Raw genomic sequence first — 27,367 nt, 5'->3', positions numbered from 1 at the left:
TAAACCAAAAAGATGCAACCTAAGGGCTCAGAGAACCCATTTAAAACCTTAAAGTGTTCTTTTTCAGACATTTCTACTAAATAGTAATTTTTAATCTGTCTAGAGAAAATTACAAAAATGGAAGCAACCATAATTTTAACTCAATTTAAATGATTAGATTTTTTTTTCTTGCCCAGGAACTATTTATTTTGGGATGCAGCCCACATGCCTTCAAAGGTCAAATTTGTTTAATTCGGTTTTATTGTTTTTTAAATTTTGTATTTATGTATGTTATTGTTTGGCTGTCCACCGCCCTGAGTCCTTCGGGAGTAGGGTGGTATATAAATCAAATAAAGACTAAAGACTAAAGGTCAACTGCAGACATTAGCTCACAAAACGTTCATTCCTTCAGCCACAGGATTTGCGTTTAACTGACCACGTATGAAACCTATGGCTAGCCAACCAAATTTCTGGCTTAAGTTTGCTGTGTGAAGTTAGCCAGTTGTGAAAGTCAGCAAATAATCCTTACTGCCATGCATAACCTCAGGCTAAGCTTGGCTTCAAAACTACACACTAAGCCATTATTCGCTTTAGTGTATAAATCACGACAGGCTGGCTTCACGTTCGGCCACAAAAACCTGCCTAGCAATCCACAGCGGTTGGGATCACACCACAATAAAGCCACCACAAAAAACCCAACCCAGCTGTTGCTTAATGAGCTGGGTCAATCCAGACTTTCAACCCCTCAAACCTGCCCAGCCTTAATATCGAAAGCAAACCCAGGCAAAAGTCAATCAACAACTCCGGTTCACACGCTGGGGCAGTCGAGCACTCCCTTTTTTGACCGGGCATATCGGCGAGGAATAAGGCTGCCATGTAGGACACCCGCATTAAAGAGGGGAAGGAGAAACTCAACACCGAGGCAGCAGCTGGGAAGGAAAACAAGAGCGGAGAACACAAGCGCGACCCCGGCTTCCTTCTCCTCCTCCCGGCCGGGGCGGGGGAGAGTGTGGGGGGGGAGGGGATGCAGCAGCAAAGAACAGCGGTAAAGCGAGCCGAGCAACGCGCGCGCGCGGGCGGGCGAAGGTGGGTGGTGGAGCGGTGAAAGCGCGCGCGCCGCTATCTCGCTGACAGTTGCAAGTCTGCGCGTTTTGAATTTTGCGTCCCGATCGCCATAAACAGCGAAGCGGAGCGCGCTTCGCCGTCCGATTGGCTAAGATTCGGGCACGTGACATGGGGATCTGCGCGGAGAGGACGGGGGAAAATAGGGAGGGACGTGGGAGGGGGGGGAGCCGAGGCGCGTGGCGGCCATATTGGTTTTGCGCTGAGCCCGCCTGTTTTGTGTTCCTTTCTACGCGGGAGGAGCGGCCGGAGGCTGTGCACCATCTCGGTTGGGTAGCTAGGTTTGCTCTTTCCAACGGCAAGCGCCAACGGGAGTCTGCGCGGGTCTTCTTCGAGGCATCTGCACTTTTCCTTCTGCCGTTTCCTTTTCCCTCCCTGTATTTCCCTCTCAGCACCTGCAGAAGCCTCATTTGTTTTCGCTCCTCCTCTTTCCTTTTCCTCCTTTTTCCCGCCTGGCTGCTTCCTTTCGCCTCCGCAGTTCATTCATTTGAAACCTTGGAGTTGTTTTTTCTTTCCCTTCACTTTTTACCCCCTCTTTTTCTACAGCTGAAGCAAGGGGCATTATTAATTTTTTTTTTTGGTTCGGGTTTCCTTGTAAAGTCTCCTTTCTTCTTTTAAATCCGATTTGCTCCGCTGGGCTCGGGAGACGTCCTCGTCCTCCGACCCTCCTTTTTTTTTCCCCCAGAAACTTTCGGGCCCCCTCCTTCGGCTCGAACCTACCGACATCGCCGGTTTCCCGCTTTGCCCTTCTTTTATCTTCATCTCGTTTCCCCGCGCTTTGTTTGCGCCATGGCGGCTGCTGTGGCGGCTTCCACACCGATAGGGCAGCGCACCCGGAGCAGCGCGGCTAGCACACCGCTTAGTCCGACCCGCATCACCCGCCTGCAAGAGAAAGAGGAATTGCGGGATCTCAATGACCGCCTGGCCGTTTACATCGATAAGGTGCGCAGCTTGGAGATCGAGAACAGCGCGCTCCACCTCCAAGTCACCGAGCGGGAAGAGGTGCGTGGCCGTGAACTCACCGGCCTTAAATCCCTCTATGAGTCCGAGCTGGCCGATGCCAGGCGCTCTTTGGACGACATGGCTCGGGAGAGAGCCAAACTGCAGATCGAGGTGGGCAAGATCCGCGCTGAACACGACCAGCTCCTTGGCAAGTAAGTGGCTGACTTTGGGGCCTTTTTACCCCCCCCAAAAAAAAACCATAGTAACTTTAACGGGAGATCGTTCATTAAAGGGATGCAGGACGACCGTTCAGCCGGAGCCATGTGGTTTCCTGTCGTCCCTTAGAGACTCCCTTCTGTTAGGTTTCTCACTAATGTAGCCACGTGATCACCCATGAGGGTACATGATCCTGAGGGGGAATTTGGGGGTGGGGGGGTATTGGGTTTTGATGTAACCGATCAAGCCATCCTCTGTTATCCCCAATAATTGTCTCTCATTCATCTCCATTCTGCTCACTTTCCCCCCCCCCCCATGCATCCGTTGCCACTGACCATGGAGGCAGAAAATGAATAAATAACAGGCGAAGCGCTACAGCTTGGTTGAGGGTCTGTGGGTATTTTATATCTGATGTTACAGGATACGCGGGATATTAATGGAAGGCTATGTTAAGATTCCAACTTCAACATTTAGCTTTTCTATCATTCTGTGTTGTAAAGTCCTTGTTTTGGAATCATTTGAAATTCAGATAACATTCCAATCTACATTCACAAATGAGAACCAAATGCTTGAAGGGAATGTTACTGCCTCCTCCTCTTTTCCCCCATTCATTTTTCTGGTGGTATATTAATTCAGTTTTACCATCTGGGCCATGTGCTTCCGCTCCTGCATTCTTACTTGATTGAATGAAAATAAGTTTCTGTTCTTCCCTCTGCTACAACTGTTTATTTTCTGAATGATCAGTTTTCATCTTTGGATTGATCATTCAATTTTGAATGGGAATAGTTGATTAACTATAAAATTCAACATTTACTTGGGATCTAAATATGATTATTGTGTGATAATATTGGACTCTATAATATTGGATTTTGTAGAAGTCATTTCATTGGCCCACCTAGGCAAATATTGTTGATGCTGATTGGGAGCTGCTCTTCAGTTCTTACAAACAGGAGTTTCTCCAGCTCTATTTGGAGATACTAATGAAGGAATCTGGACCTCCATGCTATATACAATATCAAGTGTTCCACATTGTGAGATTGATTTAGTTTCATTAAAAAGCTTTCTGTCAAAGTCTCACTGTGTTTTTGAATGCTATTTAAAGATCTATTTTCTGTGAAAGAACTTGGTGAACTTGTGCATAGGTGTCAAAAGTATTAAAATCATGCACATTTACAAAAAAGATTCATATTTCCATTTTCAATAGTTCAGGAATGTCTGTCTGAAGATACTTGTGTGGTGCTACTCATTTGAACTTTGCTAAACAAAATGAGTGGATAAGTATGCACCTATTTGTAAATAAGAATCCTTGTATCATTGAAAGTGAAAATGCAAACAAATTAATTTTAAGGAAAGCAGTTACATTCTTAATTGTTGGGATATTGCAATTTTTTGTTCTTAAATGTTAGCTATATTTCTTTTGATAACTTGTTACTCCATTAAAATTAGAGTATTTCATTTATAGTTTTGACATGTTATGCTTCTAGGGCAACGTCTCATAAATTGGTACCTTCTTCATTTGTTGATTTAAATATATATAATTTGCCATCAACAAACACTCCTAGTTTTAAAGTCCAAAGTATGTGTTGGCATCTGATTGAAAAATGTTAATAAGTTATGCATTCATTGCAAATATGTATGGTATCTGATCCTAATGGTTGGTTACAAAAATATAAAAAACCAGTAATAGCATACCCATATATTTGCAAAACTTGGAGTAAAACAGTATGCTTTAGTTGCCATCCTAATCTGAATGAGGTGGAAGGCACTTCAACTTTAGCAATGTATGCCATTAATGTAGATTCTTCAGTACAGTTGATTTTAGGATTGGTTTATCTATAGCACTATATCAATCAGATTTGAGAGATCCAAGTATATTTAATAAGTCTTGCAAAATGGCTTTGCGTTGTGGAGAATTGGACAGATTCAATTTGAGATAAGCAGCTTTACTCACAACCAAGGTACCTCCTATTAAAGTTTTGAGACTAGCTCTTCCACTTCACCAGAGGCATAGGTGGAAACATCTTTTCTGCCTGTACATCAAAGCAGCTGCTTCAAGGGCCCTGATGAGGTGTTGTTTAGTAATGGACATTTTCACATTTTGCAAAGCAACTCACTGTTTCAGCTAGGGCTTTGAAGGGAACATTTTGCACAGCACTGGTGTTAACTGATTCTTTATTATTTGTATAGATTTTTTTCAGGGTGTTCACTTTCTGCTTCTTTCTATTAAGTAGGTTATTTCTCCATAGTAAAATGTTTATATCATGAAAATTAGAAAAAGGAGCAGGTAGCCTTGTGGTTACCTAGCAGGTAGATCCTGAAGATGAAACTTGAATACTTTGGCCACCTAATGAGAAGGAAGGACTGACTCAGACAGTAGCCTGGGAAAATAGATGTGTCTTTTCATATAGTTAGGTAGGCCCTTTAATTTTAATCTTCAATTTTAATTACTATTAACCTTTCTTATTCAAAAGTGGTTATGCATGAGAAATTAAGCTACTTGGAACAGACTGCAGATAGTCTTTGAGTTACAACTATAATTTAGCCTAGTTGTAAGTCATGGTCACAAGTTGAGGTATCATGTGACTGAATTTGAAGTTATTGTTGGGTTTTTTACAACTGTCATTAAGCAACTGTCAGTAGTTTAAATGAATCAATTTACTCCAATAGGCAGTTTTTCAGTGGAAATTGGCAAAAAAAAAAAAAAAGATCACAAATAGTGGTCTTGGGACCACTGCAAACAGCTGCAAAGGTGAGCTGGTTTGTAAACATCCAAATACAATCATGTGATTGCAGGGAGGGTTGTACAGCTGTTGTAACTCCAAAAATGGGTCATAAATAGCTCGGGGATGTCCATTGTAACTTTAAATGGTCATTAAACGACCAGTTGTACTACCTATAGATTAGAACTATAACTAGACTATCTGGCCAAATCTAACAGGATTACAGTTATAGAAGACTTTTTCTTTCTTTCCATCTTTACACTGGAATGATAAAATCTGTTACATCCACCAAAAGGGCAGACAAAAATGATTTTAGATGTGCATCTTGGATCCCTAGTTTACAACTATGCTAAGAAAATGTGGTATAAATGCATATTTTCATTTCACATCTTTCAATCACTGTCTTTAATATGCTATAAATTAAGAGTTCAAAGCTTTGCTGTCATGATACTCAAAACACCTGTTTTATCATTTTTGCCTTTTCAGCAAGTTTGGTTTTGTATGAGTGTAGGTGGATTGGTACTTGCCTTGGGAAAGTTTCTGTCAAGCATTAATAATAGCTTCATATGAAGTATTTTATAAAGTGAGGTATGCTCAGATATTAAAATCTATGTTTAGGAAGAAAAGTAACCAAGCTGCCTGCTGCAGATCAGTTGATTTGTTTTGCAGAGAAGAAGCAGTATAACAAATGTTATAGAGCTGGGTATGTAATTTTGGGATTTGATGGGTTTGCAATTGATATCCTGTGAATTGCATCTATATTTTGAATAGTATGTAAAACTATGTAAAGAAAGCTGGATAAATAAATAATACAATGCTTATATATTTGAATTAGGGTAAAGTGTGTGTGTGTGTGTGTGTGTGTGTGTGTATGTATGTATGTATGTATGTATGTATGTATGTATGTATGTATACCGGTAGTTGCAAAACATGTAATACATTTGTATTATTCCAATACAGTAATATTTGAACATTATTGTAATATTTAGAAAATTAGACCATTGAAGTTAACAAAGAGGGGTATTATTATATGTATATTATTTAGAATATATGTTAGAAAAAAATATTTAGTTTAGATAACATAAGGTAAATGTTTATACTTTCACAGGTTTATATAATATATTAAATTTCCTCATTGGTTCCTGATATGTCTTTATAATACTAATAACAATTTCATGCGAAATTATCTTAAATAAACATTCTAAGAAAGGGTTAGAATTGGTTTATTACCATTTGCCACTTCAGAATGTATGCTTGCATACATCCTTTATGAATGTGACAAATAGGATGGTCAAATCTTTTTTTCTTTAATCCTGTGTGTCAGAATTTCGAAAATTTTTCAAATACATGATTACTGAACTAATATTTGTTCTTTAATGTTCAGCCTCTAAAGTTCAAGATTGTTATTGTTTCTATTTATAGATTCTAAAATACAGTAAAACAAGAAAGTCTAGAGAGAGAACAGATGAGCATATTAGCATTGTAGGCAATACTGCATAGTTGTTTAGTTATTTTTTTATTTACTAAAGTTGACTTCTCTTACAAGAACACCAGAAGATAAATCATATTTGAAAACATATAAAAAGAAAATACAACATAATAAACAGAATTCGAAGCAAAGATCTCAGATATAGGATTAAGGATTTTTTTTTAAAAAAATTCTCCCCATCTAAAAGACAATGGAGTTATATACATTATTATGCTTGTGCATAATAATAGGAAATTGAGTTATTTTGTTGGGAATAGCCATAGGTAAGCACTGAGTCAATAGAAACTTCTGGAAGTTGAGCTTGGTAATAAGTTTAAGAGTTATAGTACTTGTGAACTTCCATTCTATGAGAATGGGAAAATATGCCTGTTCCCAGTAGTGATAAATAGAAAATGTAATGCCTTAGTTTCAGTATTACATTGGGAATAATAAAACGCAATGTAATGATGTAACAGTTTGTTGTATGTTCCAATATGTTGTTCCTTATATCCTTTGTTTAACCACCAATATAATGCATATAAATTACAATAGGAAAAGCAAATTTGGTGACGAAAAAAGATTAGAGTTTTGGAAAAAGACGTATTATGTAGTATTATCAAGATTGTCCAAGATCATATAAAAAATGGCAAGAATGGCAGTTTTTCTTTACAATGGGAAACTAAGCTGCCCTTCAATAAACTGAGGCATCTGTAATATTTTAATAAAAATAGTTGTCCAGCCCATCTTTTAGAATTAATACATGAGTAGTAAAAAATACCAAAAACATTAGCTTCAATTCCACTTCAAATATAAACATTGAATTTGTCCAATTTTAACATTCAATAATAAGATTGCAAGCTTCTTAGGGGTGTCATTTCCATTAAAATAGATTGTTCCATTGTTTAAAAAAGATATTTATGAAATAATGTTAAAATATATCATTGCCTTTAGACAATGACTTAATTGATTCAACAAGTATAAACTGTTATTCATTTGGTGCATAGGACAACTGTTCCACAAGCAAAATTGAAACAGATGTTTCATGTCCCACATAGTGGAATATCTCATTAGGAGAGAAAGGCTAAATACATTCCTTCAGTTGTAGGCTGCAAATGTCCCATGCTGCAAACACCCCATGCCAAAATCCTGCTTGGATTTCAGGATGCACCTTTGTCAGCAAATCCCCCCCCCCCCAAAAAAAAAAAAAACCAGAGGGAGTCTTCTCAACAGGTAGCAGCAGCTTGTGACTTCCTTTGCCTGCTTTCCTATTGACTTTCTGGGGAAGCCAGCAGGGAAGATTATGAATGGTGATCACATGATTGCAGGTGCTTGTCAGTCAAATTGTAAGAGTGGATGAGTTACCAAGTGTCCAGAGTTGCCAAGTCCCTTCATTTAACTCTCTTGTAATCATGAATGGTGGTTAAGCAAGAACTACTTTTAGCAAAAGGAGGTAATATTTTTGTTTTAATTGCATTAAGTCTTGGGTGTGCTGTGTATTAGCAGCTTTCTTTTCCCATTCTCAGAAGAACAGTGGAAGTTAGTTTAACTCTAAGAGAAAGCCATGCATGTGTTAAAAATGTGGCTAGTCATTTCGTTCAAATACTATGCTGTGGATATGACAAGCCACAGAAAGAAGCCATAGGTATATGGAGAAAGGAAGAGATGAACATTTATTTCTGAAGAGGTTGTTGTTAGGTAGCTGTTCACAGTCACCGAACAAAGAATAAATCACAGTCATTTAAAAATATATATATTCTGTAGCCAGTGATCTCCAGTTTCTTGTATAGGGTTCTGATAACCAACCTAGATTTTTGTGGGTTGATTTTATCTGGCTATCAGCCAGCTGTAGGAAAGGTTTTGATAGAAATAGAGGAAGGAAAACCAAATGGAAGTCACCACATTCTTTTTTTAAAATCCACTTGAGGGGGAAATTCCTGCTTCTGCTTTGTCCTTTAGAGTTTGAAGTTTCCATGTTAGCTGTTTCAGGATCTAAACTCTTGGAATTTCACTTCATACATTATGTTCTTTATAGTAAATAAATACTAAGAAAAAGTAAATATAAAAATAGTTCAGTGACCAGGATGAATTTTTCATTAGTCAGTTTCCTCTAATACAGGTAGTCATAGAATATATCACAGGAAGAGATTTTGAAAGTCTTCTAATAGGTACTTGACTTACCTCCCCCGCAATCACATGACTGCATTTTACAACATTTTTACCAAATAGCACTTAGCAATAGCACTTAGACTTATATACCGCTTCATAGAGCTTTTACAGCCCTCTTTAGGCAGTTTACAGAGTCAGCATGTTGCCCCCAACAATCTGGGTCGTCATTTTACTCACCTCAGAAGGATGGAAGACTGAGTCTTTGAGCTGGTGAGATTTGAACTGCCGAACTGCAGTCAGCAGAAATAGCCTGCAGTGCTGCACTCTAACCACTGCGCCCCCTCAGCTCACTGTCCTGCCTTTTATTTCCTGTTTTCTGCAAAATGGGGCCACAGTGAATCATTGGTTTGCTTCATCATGACTGTAGTTTTCATATATTGATGTGGCAAAAAAAGTCATAACATCAGATCGGTCATGTGAATGATCTGTTTTATGACCATCACAACACTCCCTTAGGTGAGATGGGCCATGCAGAAGTGTAATTAATAAATATTTGTTACCAGTTTTTTAGTAGCTGTAAAGCCAGTAACTATTCTAAGCTGCCTTACTGAATAATTTTCATGTTACTGTATTTGATAGATTTTTTTCTTATGTTCCCATATATCCAATTTTGCCTTTATTCTTTCAGGAATAGGATATAAAATAAAATCAGTGTTTACCTGATTCATCTCCAACTTTCTCTTTGTTTTGCAAATCTTTCTATCACAGTTCTAAGGGGGTATATAGATGAAATACTTGGCATGTAGAGTTTTATACTTGCCCAAGATTTTAGTTTAGTTTTTCCCTCTAAAATGCAGGTGATATTTAAGTTTAACATCTCTGTTAACTTAATTAAAAGCATTTGAACCAAAAGTGCTTGCACTGCACAAGAAGTTAAGAGACTGTAGTTAATATGTTTGTAGGCTAATGATACCAGGCAGCAGATTTTAACCACCAACCTAATATAAATTAGGGGCATTTGATGCTATAATATAATTCTACTTAAACACGCTATAACATAAGACTTCTCCATTCTTTCCTTGCTAAAATCCTAATAAGATTAAGCACACACTAAATATCTTCAGGACACTGAAGTTTTGATAAACTTTGCTATATTAATGAAATCTACATACCTGCAAATAAATAACCACTAGCAATAGACTTTACAGTGCTTTACACCCCTCTCTAAACAGAATCAGCATATTGCCCCCAACAATCTGGGTTTTTATTTTACCCACCTCGATAGGATGGAAGGCTGAGTGCCAAATTGCAGGCAGTCAGCAGAAGTAGCCTGCAATACTGCACTCTAGCCACTGCACCACCATGGCTTATTTGTTGCTGTTCTTAGATTTTGTGTGATTTCACTGTAATTGAAGAGCTTTATTTATTGAAAAGGTGAACATGAAATACAAACATACTTTTTGTCATGTTTAGAACAAAATTAGTTCCAATTAAAATATTTTGTACCTGAAAACACAATCCCATTAGTGCCCAAGAGCAAATCCAGATTGGATATACATATTGTACTGATGATTAAAACAAGTAAACAATTGTTCCAGTAGTCTTTTGATTTGTACAATCTCAGTTTCATCAACTCACAGCTGCTTATCAAATAAAGCACAACATATATGCAACCCACCCATATGAATTGGATTTTTCCCATTGTAAAGTTTTAAAGCAAAAAGAGCAACTTTTCCAGCAGGTACCTGCATCTTTTATTTGGCCTTTTTTTCCTTTTTACCCTCTTGATTGTGCTTATAAATAAACCAATTTATCTACATTAATAGCAGCAGGGATATTACTGCATTACTGTGTTGTCCTGAGCAGTGTGGGGGGAAAAGCTACATCACAACTCTTGGAACAGCTGGATCCTTACAATGTTTCTTAATATCAAATATATCTAATTAGAATAAGCCTGTTTCATTCCGAACTTTTTGCTGTACCTAAAGTTAATTTGTTGCAAATTAACTATAGCTTAATTCGTTTTCCACATTCTTAATCTTTGAACTGAACTTCTGATTTGTTTTAGCTATGCAAAAAAAGAATCTGATCTGAATTGTGCTCTGGCAAAGCTTCGGGAATTTGAAGCTTCTCTAAATGCAAAAGAAGCAGCCCTTGCTACAGCACTTGGTGATAAAAAAAGTCTGGAAGGGGAGCTTGAGGACTTAAAGGATCAGATTACTCAGGTAAGTCATAAGCAGTTATATTTTCAAACAGTTGGTTTTTGTATTCTTATTCTTAGTGGATGTCATAATTGGTATAAATATGTACTACATGACTGCACAATATATAATTTGGAAAAATAATCTGCCATTGCTTATTAAACTGTTTTACTAAAGTAGTAGCAGCAACTATATACAGTGCATTCCTAATTGTTTATATTTTCAGTGATAGTCTGTTACGTGTGTAAGGCTTGGGCCTATATGTTGCCTTTTCCTTAGGATTATATCAAGATTTGATGGTTTAATCATAGCTAAAATGTTGCATCTCAATTTTAATAAAGTAGGTTTCTTTAAATTAACTATAGTTAAAACTAGAATAGCCATAGTTTACTGAATTTAATTTAAAATGGAAATCTCTAGAGCAGGGGTGTCAAACTGGATTTCTTTAAGGGCCGGATCAGCATTGCAGTTCTCCTCCACTGGGGGATGGGGAGCCCTCTGCCCCGTTTTTGGCGTGAACAGCCACCTGCAGCATTTTGCCAGCTAAAACGGGGTGTGGGGGGCCACACACACACACACACCCGTGCCTCGTTTTCAGTCTCCATGACCTCCAGCAGCACTCTTCCTGCCAAAAATGGTTTTGGCTGGCAGAGGCACTGCAGGCAGGTCCTTTGATATTTCCAGGCTGGCCCCATGGGCCAGATTTAAGCATCCCACGGCCCAGACTTGGCCCATGGGCCTTGAGTTTGACACCCCTGCTCTAGAGGTGTGGTCCCTGTTCATACTAGAGCCATGATGGCGAACCTATGGCACGCGTGCCACAGGTGGCACGCGGAGCCATATTAGTGGGCATGCCAGTTCAGCTCTGGGGCGCATGCGCGCGCCGGCCAGCTGATTTTCGGCCCTTCTGAGCCCACCAGAATTAGGGAAACAGGCTGTTTCCTGCCTCTGGAGGGCCTGGGGTGGGGTGGGGAAGGCCCGCTTTTCTTTCTTACCTGGCTCCAGATCCTCTCTGTGTATCTGGGAAGGGCAAAAATAGCCTTTCCCACTCCCTTGGAGGCCCTACGGAGGCTGAAAGGGCCCATTTCCCGACTCCCGGTGGGACAGGAAGTGACGTTTTTTCCTGTCCCCAGCCTCCAGAGACTCCTAGAGAGGCTCCTACAGACTCCTAGAGAGGTTCTGGAGGCTGGGGACAGCAAAAAATGTTACTTCCTGTCCCACCGAGAGTTGGGAAATGGGCCCTTTCAGCCTCCGTAGGGCCTCCAAGGGAGTGCGAAAGCCTGTTTTCGCCTTTCCCAGATACACAGAGAGGATCTGGAACCAGGTAAGAAAGAAAAACGGGCCTACCAGGCCATCATGTGCCAGGAGCGGGGTGGGGGAGGGGGGAGGAGATTGTGCACGCGTGCGCATGCGACCCTCCCCCGCCCCCCCCTCTCCTGGCACGCGATGGCAAAAAGGTTAGCCATCACTGTACTAGAGGAAAGAAATCCTTGCCAAACATGAGCCCTGACTCATTCACACAATTGTCCTGTCTGAAGGGCGGTCACCTATACAGGTAGTCCTTGACTTAGAACAGTTCATTTAGTGACTGTTCAAAGTTACAACAGCATTGAAAAAAGTGACATGACCGTTTTTTACCCTTAACCATTGCAGCATCCCATGGTCACATGATCAAAATTCAACTGCTTGGCAACTGGTTCATATTTATGACGGTTGCAGTGTCCTGGGGTCATGTGATCAGCTTCTGCAGCCTTCTGGCAAGCAAAATCAATGGGGAAGCCAGATTCACTTAACAAGTGGGTGACTAACTTAACAAATGCAATGATTGACTTAATAACTGTGGAAAGAAAAGTTGTAAAATGGGGAAACTTACTTAACAAATGTTTCACTTAGCAACATAAATTTTGGGCTCAATTGTGATTGTTTCTCGAGGACTACCTGTAATAGGCTAGACTTTCAGCCGTAATGGAGCCTACCCATTACATTTGTAAGTTGTGGTGGTCATAAAACAGGTTATGCATGTGACTGACCCAGTTTTACAACGTTTGTTGCTGCAGTCATTAAAGGCCCACTGCAGTTGCTAAGCGAACCATTTAATGTCTATGAACAAATAACTGGAAGTAATGCAGGTTTACAACTGAAATGTCCTAAAATGCAGTTGCATGATTGGTGGATGCTGCAAATGGCCATAAATGCGGACCAGTTGCTGAGACTCTGAAATATGCAGCTGTCGAAACTTCAGAACAGCATCATCGTAGGGAGGTCTGTCATTACTTAATATGGTCACTAAGTGACCAGTTGTAAGTTGAGAAGTTGTATACTTAGAATTTAGAAATTAAAGAAATTTCAAATATTTATATTACTAAGCAGGTTTTGAATACTGTGACTGGTCAGTTATATAAATACTAAATCAGATGATACTTTATTCTCTCCTGTAGTGGTATTATCGCAAATTTGTGCTATAATTTTATTTTAATATTCCTTTCAAGCTTGAAGCTGCTTTAGCAGCTGCCAAGAAACAATTGGTGGATGAAACATTACTGAAAGTGGATCTCGAAAACCGCTGTCAAAGTTTGATTGAAGACTTGGAATTTCGAAAAAATATGTATGAAGAGGTAATGAGTTGAGATTTTAAAACCAAAACATTTTTTCAGTTAGGTTAGATAAACCATTATTTTACCTATATTTGTGGCTCACAGATCCTCTTTGAGCACATCTTTGACATTAACATGGCAAAGCACATAATGCTAGCCTCTGTTACCAGTAGAAGTAGTTTTGAGGAGGATTGCTAGCATGAGAAAAGTTGAAGATCCTAACCTTGTAACCCAGTATTACAGCCCTAACATAATATGACAGCCTGATAAGATTCCTACTTTTTTTTAAAAAAAGTGAATGCTTTTAATATAACTTTATTTATTTATTCTTAGGAAATAAATGAAACAAGAAGGAAACATGAGACTCGCCTTGTTGAGGTGGACTCTGGGCGTATGATAGAGTATGAATACAAACTGAGTCAAGCACTGAAAGAAATGAGAGAGCAACATGATGCGCAAGTGAAACTTTACAAAGAGGAGCTTGAAGAAACATACCATGCCAAAGTACCTACATTTGAATATTTTCAGATTTTTTGACTAGCTGAAAACTTTCCAATGCAGATGATATATATTGACTGTAGAAATGATAAACTAGAATTCTGACTTGTTAAAAATTGTTACGGGTTTTGTGTGCTCTTAGCTCCTGCTACAGTACTAAATAACATATTACTGTTGGTACTACCTTTGCTTTCTTTAAGCATAGTCATTTAATTATCTTTGCAGGTTTTGTATTTTGTGATTTTTTTCCACTTTCTATTTTGCTTTCTCCGGGTACTGCAATGTACACTATCCAGACTTTTTTTTTGTCTTTCTTATCAGCAATTGTTAAGTCTGGGTGTTATGTGTCAGATACTTATCTATTTGAATTCTAAAGTTCGAGAGTACCTTATCTTCTTCATTTTTAGTTCTTTATCTATTAGCGGTCTAATCAGTTCTTATTATTTCATTTTCCTTCAATTTCATTATCATAGCTTACCATTTTCTCCAAAAATGCAACAAAAAAATCTCTTCTTTCCATATCTCATCTATAATCTATAGGTCATCATTTAGTGCTGATCAAGAAAAGGCCATTAAAAGCTGCTAGAAACAATTTTTTAAAAACTTGGTTGAATAAATTCAATAAATTTATTTTGGTATTTATTTATTTATTTATTTATTTATTTAGGTATTTAGGTATTTAGGTATTTATTTATTTTAGCCTTGGTAGTACAGTGGTCTAAGGCACCCTGTTATTAAGCTGGTTATTAAGACCAGCTGCCTGCAATTACTGCAGGTTCGAATCTTGCCAAGGCTCAAGGTTGACTCAACCTTCCATCCTTTCTAAGGTAGGTAAATTGAGGACCCAGTTGTGGGGGCAATAAGCTGACTTTGTATAAATATACAAAAGAATGAAGGCTATTGCTTAGCGCATTGTAAGCCGCCCTGAGTCTCTGGAGAAGGGCGGCATATAAATCAAATTAAAAACTAACTAACTAACTAAATAAATAACTAAATAAATAAATAAATAAATAAATAAATAAATAAAGCAAGCAAGCAAGCAAGCAAGCAAGCAAGCAAGCAAGCAAGCAAGCAAGCCACATCTTATAAATGTTTTTAATTTTATGAAGTTTTATTATTTTAAGTAGTGTCCCAGAAGCTGCTTGGTTGAATAAATTCAATCAATCAATCAATCAAGCCAATGTTATAAATGTTTTTCATTTTGTGAAGTTTATTATTTTTAAGTAGTGTCCCAAAAACTGATTTCTTTTCATTCTCTTTTGTAATTCGAAAACAAAATTATCCAAAGTTCTGAGTGAAATCTACACATCCAAGTTGCACTTTATTATTGATATGTTATAACATCAACTTGTTTCATTTGTAAATTCTGTATACCATCTTAGTCAATATTGTATCCAGTTAATTTTAAACCCATGTCCAAAGCAGTCTGATTCTCAATTGTATCCTTTTTTGACCTCATTTTTGTAATAACAAACAATCTAAAAAGAAACTTCTGAGTACATTGTCAAACATCCTTGAATTCTTCTGAGTTAAAATATTTTCCTCTATTTTGTATTAATGGCTCTTCTTTAATCATAATCTTTAGTTCTTTCTGATTGCTTCTAGTAATCTGTCTTCAAATCTATTCTGGCAATGTTTTTCTCTAATCCACAATATCTGCCCAAGGAAAGATTTCTTACATTTTTCAATCAGAATTGAGTTGGAAGGGACCTTGGAGGTCTACTAGTCCAACCCCCTGCTCAAGCAGGAGACCCTATACCTGTGATGGCGAACCTATGGCATGCGTGCCACAGGTGGCACATGGAGCCATATCTGTGGGCATACAAGTGTTGCTCTAGCTCAGATCCAGCACGCATGAGCACGCCGGCCAGCTGATTTTTGGGCCTTCCGGGCCCACTGGAAGTTGGGAAACAGGCCATTTCCAGCCTCCTGAGGGCTTCCAGCCAGGCTAGGGGAAGCCATTTTTGCCCTCCCCAGGTTCCAAGAAAGCCTCTGGAGCCTGGGGAGGGCGAAAAAACGGACCTTCCGGGCCCACCGGTAACCTTTTTGCCGTCGCATGCCTAAAGCGGGGGGGGGGAGTGTGCGGCATGCGCAGAGGGGTGGGGCGCAGGGGGGCATTGAATTATGGGTGTGGGCACATGTGTGCTTGACTCCCCCGCACTCCCCCCGCTTTTGGCACGCAATGGCAAAAAGGTTAGCCATCACTGCCCTATACCATTTCAGATAAGTGTCCAGTCGCTTAAAAATCTCCAGTGATGAAGTACCCACAACTTCTGATGGTAAACTGTTCCACTGGTTAATTGTTCTCACTGTTAGGAAGTTTCTCCTTAATTCCAGGTTGCTTCTCTCCTTGATTAGTTTCCCTCCATTGTTTCTTGTCCTGCCCCCTGGTGCTTTGAAAAATAAGTTGACCCCCTCCTCTTTGTGGCAACCTCTCAAATACTGGAACACTAGTATCATGTTCCCCCCCCCCCCCACAGTCCTTCTTTTCTCTAGACTAGCCAAACCCAAATCTTGCAACCGTTTCTTCATATGTTTTAGACTCAAGGCCTTTAATCATCTTAGTTGCTCTTCTTTGCACTTTTTCCAAAGTCTCAACATCCTTTTTGTAAGGTGGTGACCAAAACTGGATGCACTATTCCAGGTGTGGCCTTACTAAGGCTTTATAAAGCGGTACATGTGATTTTGATTCTATGCCTCTGTTTAACAACCAAGGATTGTTAATTTAATTTTAAGATTGTTAACTTAAATTCAAAATCTTCATATATTTTAATAGGATTTTAAGCAAACCACAGAAAACATTCTTATAATTCCTAAATCTTATTGCCAGTCAATCCGGTCTGTTAGTACATTTAAAAACTTTCCAGAATCAGTATCCTAATCATCCTTTTGTTGCTTATTTCTAAATAAAAATTTCTTGTAAGTTCTTAAATTTACATGAAACTTCTTTAGCTGAATATTAAAAGAAACTCACCAGGGTATAAAATGTATCCTGAAGATTGTTAAAATCCAGAAAGCAATCCATATACAGTGAAAGTAAGAAAGAAAGTGGGTGAACTCTGTCCTCTTTGAAGGCCTTGATTGCAGCTTGTGCAAAGCTGACCTAGCTCCCCAAGCTCTAAAACCACCGGAAGATTCTCTCCTTAATCTGGAGAAGAATTTGAGGAGTGGATTCATTCCTCTCTTCTTTCCACAGAGATTGGTCATTGATTCAGCTCTCTTGCAGAGCCATCTTCAGTTCACCATTCTTCCTGTGGAAGTTGGAGGTCACCTCCTCCCTTTTACATGTTTCCCAAATTCTGTGTGAGAAGCTAAAAGGGCTCTTCACATGATAATGCGTTTCATTCAATGTTATTCTTGTTGAGTAAGTCCTAGCATGGCTAACATTTGCTTTCCCCTGGCTGAATCATTAGTAGATAAAGGAATTACATGCTTACTATGTTTTGTTGCCTGTATGTTTAGCCCTAAAGTATAACAGCGCAGCGTGTTCTTAAAGCAGTAGATAACTTATTTCATGTGATTGCACTGGATTTTTTAAACAAACAAGCTGAAATTGTTGAATAACTGAAATTTCACTGAACTGGAATATTTTTTTAAACTATTAAGCACCAGTGTGCTGCCCTTTTCCAGTGAACTGTTAACACCCTGTTTCAATTATCTTAGATCCTGTTATATCTGCTTATTAAATATTGAATTAATAAGTATAGTGAAAATGTTGTTCGGAAAAAAAATAGTATTCTGAATACTTTTGATGGTTGGAAGATCATTCACCAGCAAAATATTACGTAAATTATTTGTTGTCATCTTGCCAGCCTGAGAGGTTTCCTGTATTACGTAACTTAATTCTGTTACATATTTTTTAAGAGTAAGTACTTGTTACTATATTTGTTGGCAAAGTAACTGGAATGCTTTCTCTGTGCCTTTCTGTAGCTTGAAAACGCAAGATTCTCCTCTGAAATGTGTAGCTCAGCAGCTAACACCGTAAGAGAAGAACTTACAGAAAGTCGCATGCGCATTGATAGCCTCTCTTCCCAACTGGCTGTTTTACAGAAAGAGGTAAGGAATTTAAGATTCTAAGTGAATACTAGCAGGTCCTAACTAGATAGATTTGTATTTCTCTCTGACAATTAAAAATGGAAGACAGTATATCTCAACTGTATTACTTTTCAGGACAAGGGATTATTTTGCTTTTATTGCAAATATCAATGAGGGAGTTTCTTGGTCTTCCTTCTGCTTTTAAGAGAAGAAAGAGGGTGACAGAATAGAACTGTGTCTGTCAGCAGTCAATCCTCAAACATTTTGGGGTGAATGTTAGACACATCTGAATTGGGATGTTCTCCATTGAATAAATTGTGCTGATTCCTTTGTAGTTAATTTAATTTTAATTCTTAATTTGTATTTTAGTTCTAATGTCTTGCACAGTAGGAATCCTTATCAAAATGATTGTTTTGGCTTTTGATTGACTATTGGTTGTGTAAAAGTAGTACTATCAGAGAAGAGTGAGCAATGTTTTTAACAAATTATTTTTCTTTAAAAATATTTTTCTTATTTTATTTGAGGAAAATAATATAAAATTGTGCTAGCAAAAAGTTGAATATTTTAAACTGCATCAGTTGGTATAAATCATCTTGGTAAATTTTAAAATAAGTACATATTTTAAAATGTAATGCAGCGTACAATATATTAAATGGCTTTTATAGGAAAAGATACTTAATTTGCTTTAGAGTAAAGAATACTTGATCCTTATATTGTACTGTGTTATATTTAGTATTTACCCAAGATGTTAATGCATGGGAAAATAGCTGAATTCTGAATATTAAAAAGAATTGTTCTGCAAATGAGATTGTTTTGTAATCATTCAGTGATATGCATGGCTTATTCTTGCCCCAAACAGGAAATATGTATGTTTATTTCCTTTTGTGTTAGATTGCTTAATGTATCAGTGGAAATATATTTTTGGGGGCATAAGGGACAAATTAATTCCTTCATGGTAATTATTTTATGTACAAAACAGATATAAAATGATTTCATGTCTTTCGGTTTCAGTTTTTAATAGCGTCTTTCCATATATATATATATATATATATATATATATATATATTTCTCAGAAATTAAATTGCTGAGGTTTTTGTTTTGTTTGTAATTTTTAGTCTAGAGGATGGCTAGAGAGGATGCAAGAACTGGAGGACATCCTGGCTAAAGAAAGGGACACCTTCCGCAGGACACTCTCTGACAAAGAGAGAGAGATGGCAGAGATACGAGATCAGATGCAACAGCAGTTGAATGATTATGAACAACTGCTAGATGTAAAATTAGCTCTGGATATGGAAATCAATGCCTATAGGAAGCTGTTGGAGGGTGAAGAAGAAAGGTAAAGATCATTTAATCTTTCTATTCACTAAACACTTATCCACCTCTGAAGATCAGGGGAGACCTTGATGACAAGAGATATGTGTATGGTTTTAACAAATGAGGTCAAAATGGAAAAGATCCTCTTTGCCAATTTTTTTCCTAGGATTTCTGTGATCACTCTTACATTTGTTGGCTTAGCCATGTATGATATGTAAAACAGCTAAAATCCAACTACAACTCTTTTGCTGTAAGGAAGTATATCGTATAAACAACAGTACTGAAATAGTATTGATCTGGATTTTGTAAGTATTCTAATCACTGGGAAAAATTGCTCTTGGTAGAAGAGCAGTTTTGCTAATGGAAAGTTACAGGTAGTCCTCGACTTAACAACAACAATGGAGCCGAAAATATATGTTGCTAAATGAGAAATTTGTTAAGTGAGTTTTGCTCCATTTTACAACTTTTCTTGCCACCATTGTTAAGTGACTCAGGGCAATTGTTAAATTATTAATATGGTGGTTAAGTGAATCTGATTTCCCCATTGACTTTGCTTGCCAGAAGGTTGCAGAAGGGGATCACATGATCCTGGACACTGCACAGGTCATAAATAGTCAGTTGTCAAGCATCCAAGTATAAATCACATCCCCATAGAGTAGTGTTTCCCAACTTGGCTATTTTAAGATGCATGGATTTCAACTCCCAGAATTCCCCAGCCAGTATGCCTGGTTGAGGAATTCTGGGAGTTGAAGTCCATACATCTTCAAAGGGTCAAGTTTGGGAAACACTGCCATAGAGATGCTGCAATGGTCATGAGTGAAAAATGGTCATAAGTCACATTTTTCAGAGCTGTTGTAACTGAATGGTCAGTAAATTAACACTGGTAAATTGAGGATTACCTGTATTTGTTAAAACCACTTAATAAAAATACTTAATGGTAGCTGGTGTAAAATCCGAAATCAAAACATTCTCGATGTGAGGACAAACTAGCTTGGATTTGCTGGACATCAGATCATTTCCACATGCATGTGCACTTGTCACTGTAATCAGTTCAAAGAGGATTAAAGTGCAACTCTGGGTGTACGCACAATGAAAAGTGTGTTCTGGAAATTTTCCGAATCCAGCCCACAGGGTACTTAGATCTGCCTCACAGGGCTGCCCTGGAATCAGTGAAAGACCAGCCGGCGATATGCAGCCCTCCCAAGCTCCATTTTCTCTGGCAGAGGGTTGTAGGAGGCCATTGCAGTCAGAAACAGCTCGCGAGGGCCACAGCGAGCTCCATTTTCGCTGGCAGAGGGTTGCAGGAGGCCGTTGCAGCCAGAAACTGAGCTCGGGAGCCTGTTTTCATTGGCAGAGCACTTGGGCCACCACAGGCACCCCAAACACGAGTGACGTCTAGCTGGCCACGCCCCTCCTCCCCCCGAGGTCAAACAACTCTGATGCAGCCCTCAATGAAATTGAGTTTGACACCCCTGATCTAAATGAACTCTAGAGGAGACTAATCAGAAAAATTGAACAAGGCTTCAGCAGCCTCTCCCTTCCTCCTAAATTCCTAAATGGCTTGCAGGTCACCAGCTGCCAATCTTATTTTTGTCCTCTTAGCCACCACATCTGCTAATATTCTTGGATTTTTTTCCATCCAACTACCAAACCACTGTTGCTTATGATGCTCGTGTATTGGTGTGAAAGTACTATACAATTCACAGACGTGTTTTGGGCACACAAGAACTTGCATGGTTGTAAATATTGCCCTTTCCATATTTTTCAGCCTACTTGTCATGAGCTAGCAGTCTTGAGGTTTATCTGGTTCATTACTCCTTTTTCGTTCCTAGTTCAGTTTCGGATTGCTTTGTTTTGCATCTCCAACAGAAAATCCATGTGTGGCATTTTTTCTCTCTACTACTACTCATCTAAAATATATGCTGCTGAATAAAGGACAATTTAATACTTTATTCTTTGGCTAGCCCTTGTTTTAAAACCTCTTAAAAACTAGCCTCAGTTCATAATGTTGGTTATGCAGGAAGGAGTGGAGACAATAACAAAACTGTTTGTACTGGAAAATGTAAGCCTGTATGTTAATTTAAATATAGATTGATTGACTTATTTTATTCATGAGTTGGGTTCACAAACCTTACTATGAACTTTTACCAGCCCGTAACACAAGATGGATGGAGACATGGTTGGAAAAAAACCTGTATTCATGAATTTGTCTCCTCAGGTTGAATCTTACTCCCAGCCCATCTTCTCGTGTAACTGTCTCTCGGGCATCATCAAGCCGTAGTGTTCGTACAACGAGGGGAAAGAGGAAGAGGGTTGATGTAGAAGAATCGGAGGCCAGTAGCAGTGTTAGTATCTCTCACTCAGCTTCTGCCACTGGAAATATCTGTATTGAGGAGATAGATGTAGATGGGAAATTTATCCGCTTGAAGAACACTTCTGATCAGGTATGTTAATTATGTGCTAAGACATAGTATTGATTTGTTTTTGATTATATAGTGTATATAAACTCAGCCAGTGAAAGGTTATTTTAAATCTGTTTACTGAAAAGTTTTAGTTCTATAATCCCAGTGGTGACATATTTTATTAAACAATTCATTCTTCTCCAACCTGCATGTGCCAAATTCCCTAATTCTCAGCAATTGCCATGCTGGCTAAGGACTCTTCAGAATTGAAATTTATATAACTAGAGCTGTGATGGCAAACCTGTGGCATGCATGCCAGAGGTGGCATGCAGCGCCCTCTGATGGCACGTGAGCCGTTGCCCCAGTTCAGCTCTGCTGCGCATGTGTGCACACCTCACCAGCCAGCTGGTCTTCGGGTCTCTGCTGGGCAGGGGTGGGGGCGACACGCATGTGCAGAGTTGCATGCGGGGGTGGGGCGCATGCGGGGGTCTGCGCGCACATTGCATTTTGGGGGTTCGGGTAGGTATGCTTTGGGCACTCGGTCTGGAAAAGGTTACCCATCCTATATACTATACTATACCCGTGATGGCAAAGCTATGGCACACGTGCCATAGGTGGCACGCAGCACCTCTCTGGGCACGCAAGCCATCGCCCCAGTTTAGCTTCACTGCATGCACGCGCGCTGGCCAGCTGATCTGTCAGATCTCTGCCGCACATGTGTATGTGGGGGGCACTTGCGAGGGGGGGCTGCGTGCGCATTTCATTTTGGGGGTTCAGGCATGTGCACACATGCACACACGTACTTTTTGAGCATTCAGTCAAGAAAAGGTTAGCAATCCCTGAACTAGAGGATGGATAAGGCTGACATAAGATAGAGACGGGAATTTAAAGCCTTTCAGAAACTACAAATGTAGCATTATTTCATTGCCCATGATAAGGGAACTGTTGGAAGATGAAGTTAAGGGTTCCTGGAAGCCCAAAAGTTTAAAGGGTTCTCTTAAAGTTTAGCTACAGCGTATAGTGTTGCATAATTCAACTTTCTATGAATAAACTGCCAGTCTAGAAAAACTATTGTACTTATTCTTTGTTGATTGTTAAAAAGGATAGAGTATATGCAAAATATATTGTATATGTCAGTAATTCTATTAATCTGAATGGCTTAATGGGTAGAAATATATACTGTAGGTACTCCTGGCTAAGCCAAGAATTTTAGGTTCCAAAATATACTCCAAAATTGGTTTGGAGTATCTATCTGTAGACCAAAGCTGTAGACCAGATTTTTTAAAGCCTATCATAGCATTAAAATTGTGCAATTTTAAAACTTGCAACATAAAAATTTGCAGTTTCCTGCCTGTCACTATGGTTAAAAATTTAAAGTTAGATTTATCTGCAGATGATGCATTTTTGTGGTATTTTGGTTGAAATTTAAAGGGTTGGCTTATCCATGTTCATGTATTGTAATTGCCTAATATAGATCTTTTTGTCCTCTGATTTAATTTAGGATCAACCAATGGGAGGCTGGGAGATGATCAGAAAAATAGGAGATGTTTCTGTGAATTATAAGTATACCTCAAGATATGTGCTGAAGGCAGGCCAGACTGTTACAGTAAGTGAGATCAACTTTGTGGAACTCAAAATGTAGCTTGTTAATAAAATATAATCTGGACAACAACTAGAACGTCCAGGTGGAATGGAAGAACTAATTAAAATATGTGTAAATTAATCCTAATCTATATTATGAGTGTCATTCGGACTCTTTTCCCTAAGAAAATGAAGCCTGCTATTGATTATAGGTCAATGTCTTTGAACTGTTATTTTGCTTAAAGTTTCTGGCAATTTGTATCCAAAAACATGCAGTTTTGGTGTATTTTGTCTTTTAACCTTAAATGTAAATTGAGATGCAAAGATACTTACTGGCAGATATATATTAATTTTGTATGATCTGTTTTATTTTTCTCAGATATGGGCTGCTAATGCTGGAATAACAGCCAGTCCTCCCTCTGACCTCATCTGGAAGAACCAGAATTCCTGGGGCACTGGCAAAGATGTGAAAGTTGTTCTGAAAAACTCTCAGGGAGAGGTAACGTAGATACATATGACTCCATTACCTTGATACAATTTAATTTATTTTGTTAAAAAAAGGATGTGACCGAATAGCGGAGTGAGGCTGTGATTTTCCTTTTAATATATAGTATACTTCTCCAAGTGGGATTTATATATTTATAGCAGAAGTACATGCTTACAGTAGATAACAGGGTGGATAAAAATCAATGGTTTTTTTAAAAAAATCAGATTTTTTTTTTATTTAAATCGGATTTTTTTGATTTTTATCGAATTTATTTTAATAAAAAACTTTTGGAGTAAAAATCTATCGTAAAATAGTTTTCTATTTAAGATACATAAATAATTTAGTTTATTCAGCATGAAATGGAGCTTAGTTATGTAGCATGAGGCTGTATATTCTGCAACACTGGGACTATCGGTGAGTCAACAGTGGGTCAAAGGAGTAGCAGAGATGACAGTTGCTTTTAAAAATTATGGTTTAAATCGAGTTGATTTAAATCAAGCCTTTTTACTAGTGATTTAAATCATGATTTAAATTGTGATTTAAATCAACTCGATTTAAATCAAATCCACCCTGGTAGATAATAATTTAAAAAGTCCTGAAATAGTTTGAGTATAATAACCCAGCAATGTCTATTATAGGAAGTTGCTCAGAGAAGCACCGTCTTCAAGACAACTTTACTTGAAGCTGAAGAGGGGGAAGAAGTAGAAGAAGAACCAGTTGAAGCTGTAGAAGAGGAAGATCTATTTCACCAGCAGGTATCCTATAATTTCAAATATCTAAAAAAATTGTATCTTCTGAATAATGTAAGGGGTTTTGCAGAAAACCAGGCTAGGAATACATTTAATTGTTTAACAAACTGACATAGATATCTCCCAAATGAAATAAATAAAATTCAAAGAATCTACTACAGACACAGATCCCAACAACTTTTCTGACAGTTCTAGCTATAATGTGATATTAAGTTTGCTAGGGTTTTGCTGATTTTTGGCTGTTGGTAATCTAGAGCAGGGGTGTCAAACTCACGTCGTTGTCATGTGACGTACCATGACTTTCTTCCCTTTTACTAAACCGGGTGGGCGTGGCCAGCACGTGACACATCCAGCCCGTGGGCCGTGAGTTTGACACCCCGATCTACAGGGTAAAGAAGGAACTATTAATTATCCATTTGAAAGATCAGTAGGGGAAGAAAGACCTATCACTCCATCCTCATTAGTAAAGCCACAAGCGAAGGAGCCATCACCAGGCTGATTGATAAGCACATGAAATACGGCCAGGCAAATATCACCATGTCTATCCAGATCTACATTAACCATCTTTAGCTCATGAGGTAGTAGAGAATGAACTGGGAAGAGTAGTACGTCTGTGCTTGTTTATGTTCAAAATGCTTTTCAGTTATTCCGGTTTTCCTCAGTGTACATTTAGTCTTCTGTTTAGCCGGTTCCTAATTTGAATTGAAATGTCCCAGTTTTTCCCTAAACTTATTTTAGAGCAGTGTTTCCCAACTCTGGCAAATTTAAGATGAGTGGATTTCAACTTCCAGAATACTCCAGGCAGCATTCTGTATGGGAAATTCTGAGAGTTCAGGGACATATTTCTTAAAGTTGCTGAGGTTGGGAAACATTGGTCTAGATCAGGGACTCCCAACTCCTCGCCGTGTGGCCTATTTGGAACCGGGCTGCGTGAGAGGCAGACTGGAGTGCACACACAGCTCCACTTGCACAATAGGTGAGTCGGCATGCATACATGCTACCCCACAGCCTGCTTCCCTGCCCCAGCTGGGCAGGACCGCTAGGCCACAAAGATTGGGGATCACTGGTCTAGATCATAGCCTGCTCCACGATTTTAATGTTTTAAGCACTGTTTACATAGGCCTGGTTTAAAGGTGCTAAATTATAGTTATTAAAATAGTTTTGAGAGCCATAAGCAAATTCAGAACTGAGCTCTCTTAGATCCAAGCCATTGTAAACAGCCATGGCACTACGTGTAATTTGTCTTGGGACCATCTTGTATTTTTTTAAGGGGTGTGCACAACATAGACAAGTTTTGTAGTGTTTTTTTTTTTTTAATTCAAAATAAGCACTTGTGACTCAGAGGTTCGCAAACCTGCAAATAATCATGTTTTAATAAACTGGAATATTTTGTTTGTTCCAGGGTTTGGCATAAAAATGTTGGAGGGATCTTAAAGGGCTAGTAGAAAAAAACTTATGCACCTCTCCTGTCTTCACATGAGCTATGAGCTGCCTTGCCTCTCAAACCTCTCAGTGCCTTTCCCTATACATGAATTCAACTGGGGAATTTACAAGTGGCAAGCATATACTGTGCTGCAGTTGACATGCCCTCCCCCAGCTCCAGATCTTCTCACCAATTTCTCTTCCATCCTCCTTGTGGCCATTGCACATTATGCCCATACATTGAAGAGCAGCATGTCCAACCACTTTCCCCCCTGGCAGTACCTTCCTTTCCTTGTGTTTCCTTAGCTATAATCAAGTGGCCTTGCTTGCTTTTCCCAGTCATTCCAACACTGTTATGCCTGGAACACTCCACATTTCAGGCCAATGTCTGGACAAAATGTGTGCTTTATTCTAGACAAAGACTCAAAACTGTTCTATCCATGCTACAACCCCACGTTTAAAAAATAGTTTCTAGCAACAATGTAGAATTTAGTTGTATTTCAGCTTTTGCATATGAAGACTTGTTCAAGATTTTGAAGGAAATAGTTGTCCATGTGTTTCTGATATTGTATGTACAACGATATTGTTCAAATATAGAGAGGAGAGATGCCCCTTACATAATAGCTGTCAAACAGAATTTATATTGTTTCATGCAAATAATTTTAATACTCTTGAATTGTTCCATGTTTTCCTCCTGTGACAGAACATAAAATGCATTGGTAATAAGATTCAGACATGCTTATTATTTATAGTATTATAATTTGGGAAAATAGGCAGGTTATTCATTATATTGAATGTATATCAAACTTTACAGTTTTATGTATCAGTTACAGTCTTAACAATTTTTTATATTTAAAATAGGGAGACCCACGAGGAGCCAACAGAAGCTGTGCAATCATGTAAATGCCAATCATCTAGTCCTCACTTATGCTAATCCCTTCCTGCAGAGGAGAACCTTCTTGGAAGCACAACATATTTTTGTATTTCCTTTTGTGAATTTTAAAGCTGTGTCTGGCCTTAATTTCCTTTCTCTCAGAGATGGAGGTTTTTGTATGTCAAATCATATATATAGCTTTTTGAAATGTGAAATATTGACACTGAACTATGTACTGTTTTTTCAAAAAAACAACCCTCATTTTTACGGTGGCCCTTTTTTAATATCCTTGTTAAAAAAAATACTTGTGTGGGGTTTGGTTGTTAGTCTAGCCATCTACTCTCTATCTTTTTACATTCTTACATGCTTTTTGGAAGGGGAAGGAAAGTGCTTTCAACAAATTTTTGTATGGAAAACTTTTGTATTTTAGCAATCAAGATACACAAATTTTACTCAAAATATTTGTAAAGAAAATTGTCGTCCATTAGTTACATCATAAATAGAAGGATGAAGGACTCTATAAAACTATTTGACTAGTTTTACTTAGCAATTTAATCAGGAAATGGGCTTATGTTAATGTGTGATGTGTGTTTTTAAATTCTAGTGTAACTTGCATACTTTTTCATGTCATATTAACAATAAAAGCTATCTTAAGAA

At 38.4% G+C, this 27,367-nt stretch overlaps 1 protein-coding gene across 1 annotated transcript; it reads left to right on the top strand.

Annotated features, from left to right (window-relative positions):
* Positions 1 to 1,316: 1,316 nt before the first annotated feature.
* Positions 1,317 to 27,367, top strand: LMNB1 (lamin B1). The gene is made up of 11 exons (XM_070935689.1): positions 1,317 to 2,255; positions 10,622 to 10,778; positions 13,244 to 13,369; positions 13,682 to 13,852; positions 17,777 to 17,902; positions 18,997 to 19,217; positions 21,414 to 21,639; positions 23,099 to 23,203; positions 23,558 to 23,677; positions 24,304 to 24,420; positions 26,698 to 27,367. The coding sequence occupies exons 1-11, from the start codon at positions 1,891 to 1,893 to the stop codon at positions 26,737 to 26,739; spliced, it is 1,776 nt and encodes a 591-aa protein (XP_070791790.1). The 5' UTR covers positions 1,317 to 1,890; the 3' UTR covers positions 26,740 to 27,367.

The sequence above is a fragment of the Pituophis catenifer genome, unplaced genomic scaffold (assembly GCF_029215685.1).
Source record: "Pituophis catenifer annectens isolate HBS135680 unplaced genomic scaffold, rPitCat1.0.hap2 SCAF_2, whole genome shotgun sequence".
In the NCBI taxonomy this organism is placed as follows: domain Eukaryota; kingdom Metazoa; phylum Chordata; class Lepidosauria; order Squamata; family Colubridae; genus Pituophis; species Pituophis catenifer.
This window is presented reverse-complemented; position numbering and strand designations above follow the sequence as displayed.

Bases quoted from the DNA above. Each gene is read 5' to 3' on its own strand.
- LMNB1 (XM_070935689.1), top strand. From the start codon at position 1,891: ATGGCGGCTGCTGTGGCGGCTTCCACACCGATAGGGCAGCGCACCCGG. The intron at 10,779-13,243 runs GTAAGTCATAAG...ATTCCTTTCAAG, and splicing joins TAAAGGATCAGATTACTCAG to CTTGAAGCTGCTTTAGCAGC. The intron at 19,218-21,413 runs GTAAAGATCATT...TTGTCTCCTCAG, and splicing joins TTGGAGGGTGAAGAAGAAAG to GTTGAATCTTACTCCCAGCC.